This window comes from Galleria mellonella, unplaced genomic scaffold (genome assembly GCF_026898425.1).
Source record: "Galleria mellonella isolate WM207_F2 unplaced genomic scaffold, CSIRO_AGI_GalMel_v1 utg96, whole genome shotgun sequence".
Lineage (NCBI taxonomy): Eukaryota > Metazoa > Arthropoda > Insecta > Lepidoptera > Pyralidae > Galleria > Galleria mellonella.
Window position 1 is genome coordinate 768352 of NW_026442179.1, and position 11241 is coordinate 779592.

Here is an 11241-nt window from a genome sequence, read left to right on the forward strand (position 1 = left end):
ACAAAAGACTATATATGTTTCGCAGCAAGACTGAAGCGAGTTAGTTTGTAACTCGACATGAAAGCGAAGCAGACAAGACAAAAGGTATGTTCTCACAAGCCGTCAGACAATCAAAGCGAACACGGACCCAATTGCGAAATAAAACCTACAAATAACAATTTTAATTAAATCGCCAAGAGCGGCAGGAGCTAGCTCGGGAGCAATGCCGACTGTTACTGTAGTTTAAACAATGAACTCAAAGAGTTTCACATCGGATCTACCTGAAATGTAATTAATATATTGCTCTTGATCGACTTGAAAGCATAATTTTTAATGCACAACTGTTAGGTCAACAGATTTACTTTCAAGGTTCTTTCTTATTGTGCAGTTGTACAATTATTGCATAATTTATTTATAAAGTAAGTAGGGCGTAAGAGTTACTAGAAAAAAGTAATTATTAATAACATTATACGCTTACGTGTCATAGACACAGTGATAAACACTGATGCTTAGATTTAATATTTTGTGAAGACAGAAAACGTGTTTCTGAATCATTAATGCACTTAAATCACGGAAATAAATTGACAACATTAGAAAAGTCACTAGATTATATTTGATCCTGTGAGTCAAGGCACAACTGGTTATTCTGGTTCTTACTGATACATCTCGTCGAACGGGTGCCAATAAAAGTGTCTGCTAAAATTTTGCGAATATTATAACTATTTTCAAAATCACCACGACTCATGTCATAGTGAGGAAATACAATTATATCAAAGAATTAAATGAATACTCCTAGTTAATGTGGTAAAAGCTCGAATAGCGTTGATTTCACAGAGCCATAATCCTCATTTGTCACTTCTTTGGTGAGCGAAATTGAGATAAATAAGAGGTAAGGAGTGGGTCCTTTCGCTCCAATCCCCTTTCCACATGAGAAGGTCGGATATCATGGTTTGTTCTCAGTAAATTTAAGCTTTATCGCTTCACATTTACGGTTCATTTCATTTGGACAATGATCAGTATTTCATACAAGAGTACTCCACAAATAGGAGTCCGAGAATAGAGCGAGGCTACTGGACACTCGTGGCAATCATATCTCCAGTCAGTGACGTCAAATTTTTCAACAGTACTATTTAACGTGACGTAGGTTTTCATGCTATAAAGAGACTAGACGTCGCCGTTTGAATGAACCTTAACATATAGACAGAGAAATATATTCAATGAAATAATAAATTAAACAGTGAAGTCGATTTATTTCATTCGTATTCGTTTGTGTAACTCGACGAAGTACTTATATCTATACGTATACCATGTAATTTATATTATTATAAGTCAGAACGCCATATTGTTGTATTAACCGTTAACTGTCCACTGCTGAACATAGCCTCCCTCATAATGGTTTTGTCCGTAGTTGTCACGCTTGGCAGGCGAGTTGACAACCGCAGTTTGTCTTTTGGTAAAGTTTTATGAGGGATGCTGCTCCCTGTCCCCTCGCCATAAGCTTCCTAGGCAACTAAGTCTCTTACGACACCCACTGAAAAGGAAGTGGTAGCCTATTCTACGCCGGGACCTACACGACAAGACTTTGTTTAGTAATTTAATATTGGAATTAAGTATTTTTTTTAAAAAAAAAAGGCATTTTTATCATGACAAAATTAGAATATTTGATTTTAGAATTATCTGTGGATCTAACCGCAAGGTAAAGACAAAAGTATGTCGTGTTTTAGTCATAGTATTCCCCAATTTTTACTGATCGAGTATATAAAGGCATGCGTTCAAAAGAAATCGATTGATCTATACATATTAATACTCAATGATACTATTGATAAATAGTTCTTTTTTATGACACTAATATAAATAGACAGTACATTTTTTTTTTCTATTATTCATAACAAATCACAAACAATTGCGGTTACTACTAAACAAATACTCCACAAACCAAACACCAAACGTAACCAATTTCCTAACTTAAACCTGAGAGTTTAATTGGTGGGCCTCGCCACCTAATATTGAATGAATTTGATTCGTGGTTAGAAAGGTTGTTTGGGGATTAGATCGGACCTCAGGTCAATAAGGCAGGGGCAGGTAGCGCAACCGCACACACGGTGGTCGCTCTCCGTCATTCAATACCAGAGCCGGGCTTCATACGAAGATGCTATGAGCTATTTAATGCATATAAAATAAACTACAGTCATAATAATTAGTGTCCAGCAAAACGATAAATAAATAATATGTAAGATCACAGTGTATTCATTTAAAACGACGTACACCATAATTAAAGCGCAGTAGATGCCTTTTCCAAAGGTAATGTGACTAATATTAAATACCGTAAATCTTACAATTTAGAATTTAATTTTTTTTAGTATAGGTAAGTAATGATATGCTATACGTAATTATTCTGCATGTAATTTCGGATGATATAAACTTTAAAGTCATAAAAATAATTTTGGTAGATAGTTCAGTCTTGCGTGTCAGAAAACTAAACGCTTTATCCGATCACTTCCTTCCCAATCAAACATTGAATAATGTATCTAACCATGATATTAAAATGTAACACGATAAATTAATTTAATCTTTTTTAGAACGTACAAACGAGCATCCAGCTCACTTGATGGTTAGTGAGTAACACAGTCCTCCAGCATCCGCTATACCGCAGGAATTGCAGGTATGGTAACAATCCTTTAAAAAGGAATATGCTATTTTCTTAAAGGTTACGATGCCGTATCAGTTCGGAAATACTACTGCTGGAAGTTGATTCTAAAGTGTGATTGTGCACGGAAGAAAGTGCCTTGAAATTCGCACGGTGGCAGACCGCCACTCATCCAGATGGTTGGGATGGAAATATAGTTTGTATTGAATTTTAGACGTACACTTGTTAGAGTGGTTATAATTTTCATGACAATAGTAGTGTATTGTCTTTGAAGAACGAAATGTTTGCCATCTTTAATCTCTCTATTTAGGTATCTTGGTTTTGGCGATGTTACAGCATTTTAAAATTGGCTATTGTGTGGCAATACAAATTAGTCTTTACGTTGAGCTTCATAGATGAAACATCAGCGTTTACAATACTAGAGAGTATACAAAGATTAAATACAGTAGTATTATTGATTAATCACAATAAACGTAAGAATGCCAACAATCAGACAGTGCGGCTCCGATACATATTTTGCGTTTAATATAATCATCATTACCACATTCATTATCGTAATTTTTACTTATGAATGAGTTTCCACTAAATTGTTATGAAATTGCTCATATACCCACATAATATGCAAATGAAAGGCTAAATATTTGCATGCTCATGCATATTACAATCTGGGCTTTGCCTCTTGTTGTTCAACATGACTGTAAATGATGCAAGTTCATATAAGCGAGAAAGGACTCTACAATTATTGTATCCGGAGCCTGCCATCATCTGCACTTCGATTAAAGCTCGTATAAAAGCAGCTTTGGTGCAAGCGCGTATTATTTTTAGTTGAATTTGTACTTTCACTGATTGCAAAAATACTTCAAAGTCTAAAAAAATCGTTACAACTGAGATCATGTAAAAAAGTGTTATAAATAGAACGGTTTAATCAAGGAGATTAATAACCATCTGTGAAGAAGCAAATGGCGCTAAATTCAATTTCCCTAAGACAGAATACGTGATAAATTGTTCTGAATCGGCCATTAGATGCGACGCCGCGTGAGGGCCCGAAGCGTCAGCAGTTTACACGTCTTATTGCTTGTCGTGCAGGTCGCAAGTTCTCAGCGTCGCGTCGCCCGCGTCGCGGCGCGCAATAAAAACATCAACCGTATTGACCAAAATAACTCTTGGCACTCATTCGAGAGCCCGACAGATACTGTAAAGTGAAGCGATCCATGATCTATACAGAACTCCACAAGTATATTAAGTCGCACTTCGAGGTATACCGAGCAGACGGTAAGGACTGATGAACTGAGGGCACCGAGCCAACATTAACACATTATATATATTTTATTTGGTGATTGATAAGTCGTATAAAGACTGCATTAAGATTATTTTGTTTTATAGTAAGTATAATTTCGTATAATAGCTACGCCATGATAGAATTGTATCACCTGGGAAACATTACATAAACGTTAAATAATTATAAAATATAAAGAATACTGAAAGGCCCTTAAAAAATAAAAGGTATAAAATAACAAATAATGAATATAATGTATCAGAAACAAAATAAGTATAAATTTAATGCTTTGCTAAGCTGTTCAGAACGTTGACATATAATAGCAGTTCTTTCTAGGTAATATATCAAGTTACTACTAGGTTTACAATTTAAAATTATTTGATTATAAATGAAGTTCTGGCTTTAAATCAACCAAATTGAGTATATACATGATACATTCAGGTATTGACAGAAAGAAAATAAACATCTAACAGGACTATTCACGATCTTTAATAAAATAATAGTTTTTTAGAATAAAAGGTTTATCTCGGATATATATTTAAATGATCCTGTTAACAATTTTGGCATTTTTACATAGTATTAATTTTATTTAACCCAGAAATAGTACACATATTAATGATATCATACACAATTCAGATTTAAGATTATTAATAATTATTGCAATGGAACTAAGCAATAAAAACGTGTATCATATTTATTTTACGTAATCTATCTTGTTACATTTCTTAATAAAATTATGTTTTGCATAATTTATTTACAACTATGCAATAATATACCTAATAATAATGACGTAATTTAGGTATACTTAGTTTTTTTTTTTGGATAACCATAGTTTCTTTTGTTTCCAATATAAAAATAAGCTACTAAATTATTCTGAAGTTATGAGATACAGGTATGTATAAAATAAAAATACAATAAGCATATTCGTTATCTAACAGAGATTTTCATCTTGTTATCCAGGCCCTAAAATAAAAACGTCGGCGTTCAATAAATCTATGGCATTGAATTATTTCGTCTGTTCCTTTTGAGCTAAATAATATTCCTAATAAAAAAAAATATATACTTATTAATAAGAGTATAATATTTTAATTTGAGGTTTAACAATCTTTTTGTACAATACAGAATGTTTTAAGAGAAAAATGGACGTTGGTAATTTAGAATCGGAAAATAAAGGATAATAAATAGACGATGAATCTATATAACATTTTCTACTAATTTATGATCTGATATGCATTTTAAATGGATTGATTTAGCTAAATACTAAATAAATATACTAAATAAAAGGTAAATGAAATAATATAAATAAGTACTTTTTAAACTAATTAAGTTACTTTTACTGTTCTTTTTTTTATTTTTTATTACAGGGTACAGAGGGATAACACTTTAGTCCTCAGGAATAGCAACGATAGAAGGGTATATAGGTGACACAATACGCTCTATTATGTACAAGGTTGCTATTCATATCGATAGGCGACGGCTACTATTTTCCATCAAGTGGTCTTGTTTAACGTAAAACAAAAATGTTTATATTTTCTTTGAATATTTTTTATTATAAAATTAACCAATTTCCGGTTTATTTTTAGACAGAAACGATAGAAAACTTTTCTGGTAACTAAAAAGAAAAATAATCGTAAAATAATAAAAATAAATATTGTATTTAAATAATTTATCTCTGTAAATATAATAAAATATTTCTTTAGATTAAAAATCTAACCTAAACACACTAGCATTCTATAGCCGCCAAAATTGATAAAGTACTTGGTTTTGTTACAGATTTGATGTTATATATATATAGTTTATTGCTGCTAAACTATGTTTTCAACTACTCTAATAATAAATTTTGTTTAAGTACCTATCTAAATAGTTAAGTAAAAATAAGAGATGTGTAAAATAATAATGATAAAATAAAACGACAGTGATAGATTGTTTTTGTACATTTATTAATTAAATAAATGTAATAGTTTACATCTACAATAAATTTACTTCATAATCTTTTGGAAGAAATAATAAAGGATATCTAATAGATTTAAATAGTAAATCAAGCAAAATATCTTTACCAATAGGTGTTAATCAGCTATTAAAATATTCATATTATATTTAGATAGAATTTCGTATCTTAGGCAAAAAACCTGGATTATCTACGATTTCAGAGTACCAAGTAGTTTTGTATGTCACATCAATAAATATAAATACTGTAAATTAATATAATAATATATGTATTTACTACCTATCTATGACTAATAGTATAACTAAAAAAAAAAATTAAACGAATTACAAAAAATAGATACCTTCTTTTTATGTATATAAAAGTCTTTTATATAAGTTTTAGAAAGTATATTATAATTTTTTTTTTCGAGTCTAGAAATTTTCATAATTCTTTAATTAATTAAAATAAAAAGTTATGTTTTAAACACTTTTTAAGTTTTAATAGCTCTCAGTTGTCTTAATTAGTTAACATAAAGTTTACATATCTCGTGAGATACTAATAACTATGTTAATAATTTGCGAAAATATTTTAAGAATGTTTTTGTTTGTTTTCAGTAAATAAATACTCACGACTGGGATAAAATTTCGAATAATAACAGTCCATGTCACTCGTTATGAGAATCACTGCATCAATATGAAATCAATTTCACTGTCAATTTGTTTACCATTCACACGCGAATTACATTAAAAACATTTGACATTTCATAAAATACGCTGACAAGTGACATCACTGCGCGCAGAATACGTCAAATCGCATGCAGCCACCAACGCGACTGAAGTGTATCGCGGACTATCACGGGCGAACGATACCATACCGCGTCTTTCGAAAATTGCGCCATCCCAGTAAGCACACTCAAGCGAATTTAACAACACAAAAGCACCTTGAGCACACTTCATTCCCGACAGCCTGCACAAATGCGGCCAAATCTCAAAACTAGATAATGTTTACATCGCGAAATGCCGACAGCCGAACGACCGGAAGTCGCAGAGGGGCAAACACGACAACTATGTAAAATATTGCAGGATCGCGATCGCATTGTTGACATTCCCGAATAAAATTCACCAAAATCTCGTTTTAATTGTATGAAAATCACATAAAAAGTAATTTTTACTTACCTATTATGGTGTTTGAAGGTGAAGTGAAGGGGCGAATTTTGATTAAATGATAATTTCGGAGTAAATTTAAAGAATATACTCTTATTGGTATGCGAAGAATGGCACAAAGAATCCCGACAACGCACGCGACGAATGCGCACCTCGTTTGCGCATATGCTGACACAACTTCACGGACGTTACTCCCCTTGCCCCGCACTCACCCGGTTTTGTGTGATTGTGTATGTGCTCAGAGTGGTCAAACATGAAATTGTGTGTCTGTATACACGCACACATGCAAACATTGTACCTGCCCTAGCTGACTCCCGCTTTCCGCCATCTTTGATGTGACAGAGATCGAGCATTATTCTATTTCAACTTTTACACTGCGTGGCGCCATCTAGTATTTCTTTATTAATTGAAGTATTTTACGGTAGATAGCGCTTAAATAACTTGTTAAAAGAATCGATTAAATACTTCGAGGGTTTTTAGACACGTATAGCTATGACAAAAGTTCACTTTTGTTTAATATACTTTTGGTAATATCTGTTCAGGAGAGCCTTGATATCTTTTTGCTATTATAATATTGTTTATGTTAGGAATCTTAACAGTATCGCTGCAGTGAGATTTGGTCAACTATCTGGTATGGAAACGTTTAGACCAAAACTTTTTTTATTAATTATATTGAATATATTGTCTGTATAAACCAAGCAAGGTGATGCATTATTATCCTAATTCATTTTAAGAATCTTGAAAAAATTATTCGTTAGTTAATTCGTTAATTAGTTCCTTGGTTAGCACTAAGCTAGAATTATCTACCTGTTCTCATGAACTTTTTAATTAACATTTATATTGTAGGAGCTAATAAAAGTAAGCTTTGTTTTTCTACTACGAATGAACTAGCCAAAGACCAAGCTTATAACTATTATAAAGCCTGTGTAATTACTTTAATCTACTTAAAGTAATTATATGAAGAGGAAATTGTTTACAACGATACAATGAAAATGCAATATATTTGTAATTTCTCATGTCAAATATTCTCGTTTTCAAAGCCAAAGAATTCGAAAGACGGATGGAAAATAACTAGAAAAGTATTTTTAATGAAAGACATTATTAAGGAAAACTTTCTATAGTTTTTAAGCGGAAGTTCATGTGAAGAATAAATAGATTGCGACTGATAAAATAAAAATAAAAGTTTCAAGTCTTGTTAATTGTGTTAATTATGTATCTGTCATTAAAATGACGAACAAGTTCTGAGAAGAAATTAATTAGTATTCCACGAAAAAAGACTAATTGCCGCCACACCAGTAATTTTGATTTAAAAATGAATTTATTGAACCAATTTTGATAAAAATTTTTTGGGCCAATCTGCAAGGATATCCTTTCAGATAAAAAAGGAATTTTCAAATTGAGAACTTCCTTTTTTAAAGTTGGTTGAAATACAGAAATTTTATGAAATTGAATTTAATACAATCCCGGATACGTGAAAGTACAATATGATTTATCTGTCGTGGACTCTGCGATATTTGCTGTAAATAACGATTTAAGAAGCATACGAGAATAAGTGTATATTCTTTAAGTAGTAAAATAAAAAGTAAACAAATAAATAGTTATTCGTGTTTTATTTAATTTTTTTAAACATAAAACTTGATCATAATTTTCTTTTGTTTAACTTTAACCCAAAACTTCAGTAGTTGTGCTTTTTATTCTTAAGATTTGTTACAAACGGGACTTACCTATTGTATTCTTCTTTTATACCATGCTTCATAATTGTATAAATTAAATAAAGAGGAGTATGTACAGTTAACTTTTAACTCACGATTTATAAAGGTATTTATGTAGTTTTTAGAGTATGCATATCTATAAGCCAATCGAATACACAACTACTTAGTAAAGTCTGTAAAGTCAAACTCGAATTTTACTAGCAAATCCACAAGTAGTTTACATTTGGTATTCTTTAGTTTTCAAAACTCACTTTACATTACTTCATTTTTCATACCTAAAGCTTATAGTATATGAAAATTAAATGAAGTGAAAGTGAAGCGAGATGAGAAATGAAGTGCGGAATTTTATAGAATACAGTAGTTATAGAGATATTGTGAAGCTGAATTATTACTAGTCATATCGTTATTATCATTACATATGTAAATCTACCCCCCTAGTATGTAATACCTAATTTAGTTAGATGTGAGTAATACTATAGGTAGTTTAATAAATAATGTAAAGACATATTAATATAAGTCATTTATTACATAAAACCCACAGATCTATTGTAGATCCGAGCACAAAATTAAATATTAAATATATATTGTTACACCTACATAGGTAGGTACATATTTTCCACGGAATTGAATAAAAGCGCAGCATTCAGTCGCTTTTTACTTAAACTAGATATACTATTAATAAGAAATTACAATACTTATTAAAAATACTAAACGAGAAGTGAAAATATTTAAAGAAATTGAAGAAAAAATAATAATTATGTACGTACCTACTAAATAACAAAGTATTTATATTAACTATATAAGTATCTATGAAGTTAAAAGATTTACATTACAAATTCACCTCTTACAACGTTTTTTCAATACATTATTGATGAAAAAATGGTATAATAGGTCGAAGGTTTAAATAATTAATATAATAGGATAGCATTAGATAAAATAGGCACGTCTATTTCATAATTTATTACCTATATTATATCTATTATCTTTAATGAGTCACAGATCCATTAATTTGAATTTAATGATATTGTTTTAAAGACCTCTACAGCGCAGTGGTAGGTATATTGTTTTACCTAAATAAGACTTCACTTCGGTTCACGGTCAGCCCAATTTATAATTTTTTTTTTCATTTGATTCGAATGTGGGTATTCTGGACTTAAGCCCTTTGACTTCTTTTAATATTTACATAATTATCATATTAAGAGACTCGTGTTTGTCCAACTACAATATTTATATGTTTGTCTAAAATAGAAACTTCCTGATTGTTATGGAATATCAATGATATTGTAATAATATTATTATATTATTTTACCCCAATAATAAGAGTTTCAAACTCCAGTTAATAGTAGTAAGTTAATCACTCAGGGAAGATTTTGTCTTAATGTAGTTGGCAGATTTGTATCTTTTGGAATTTATGTATTACGTAATTTTGTCATCACATATTTTTCTTGAAAAGGTTTTTAATTTTATATTTTTAGTTTTAATGTTGTTTTGAAGATGCAATTCTATTACAGTCAGTAAGTAGTCATAAGTCATAGAGGATGAAGTCCTTTATATACAAAAATAAGTGGATAAAATTCAGAACATCCAGATCAATCATAGTTAAAAAATGAGTGTACTAAATATAAATTGTACTGATCATCGAACTTACCTTATTCACGCAAAGAAACGAAAAAGAGTGTAGTTGCCTTAATATAGCACGGAAGTTTTGGAAGTATACATAATTATTAGAGAAATGAAAATCACCTTACTTTACTAACTGAGGCGTTTGTGCGATGGCGAATATAGAATAAGTTCATCTATCTAAATAACAACTACAAAACTATATATTATGTATTAACTATAGGTAATTATATTACTAATATGTATAACATGATGACATTAGTGACGTTAGTGGGTAGGTACCCAAACTATTATTGTTTTAATTCAATCGAGTCGATAGTGAAGCATCATTTATTTTCTCTATAATTATAACTTCAGTTTGATATCGAAAATCAGTGTGAATTAAATTAATAATAGAATTTTGTCTGAATTACTTGACACTTATTGCAATTTGTCTTGCAGTAGTCTTGTATGATACCGCGCAAGTAGATAGACAAAAATCTAAAATTTGTTATTTTTGCCTCTATTGTTCTTCGGCTTGTAGGCCTTACACCCATCATATCAATTGTTTTTGAAATATTTCATATGTATATTACATACACTTTGATGATTAATGGCTAAGACAACAAATCACAAAATCGATTTCTAATTTGTGTCAACATGTTATACATAACCGTTAATGATCGACGTCGGCAGTTTTATTAATATACAAAATGACTCAGGTGTACAATAACAATTTTGTATAAAATTACAACGTTTTTAATAATAACGATAACAAAATAGGTACTTAACGATAAAAGTCGAATCGTGTTTCCATTGTTCATTGTAACAAACGGAGAATATTCTTTACATATATTGACAATTTATCTATTTGACTAGGTAATCAATAACTTATCGCTACGTATCATATGCGATGACATGGCAGAAGGTGTTTGGAG

At 30.7% G+C, this 11241-nt stretch overlaps 1 protein-coding gene across 4 annotated transcripts in view; it reads right to left on the reverse strand.

Annotated features, from left to right (window-relative positions):
• The window catches only part of LOC113509147 (protein scalloped), a 94580-nt gene extending 87465 nt beyond the window's left edge, over positions 1–7115 (reverse strand). For 3 of the 4 annotated variants that reach the window (XM_026892451.3, XM_026892453.3, XM_026892452.3), the window contains exon 1: positions 6459–6689. In XM_026892451.3, coding sequence (XP_026748252.2) covers positions 6459–6492 — 34 coding nt within the window. In that variant the 5' untranslated portion in view covers positions 6493–6689. Of the gene's footprint in view, positions 1–6458; positions 6690–7004 lie in introns of those variants that run through there. The other variant, XM_026892449.3, reaches the window with a different exon arrangement.
• Between the last annotated feature and the right edge of the window lie 4126 nt (positions 7116–11241).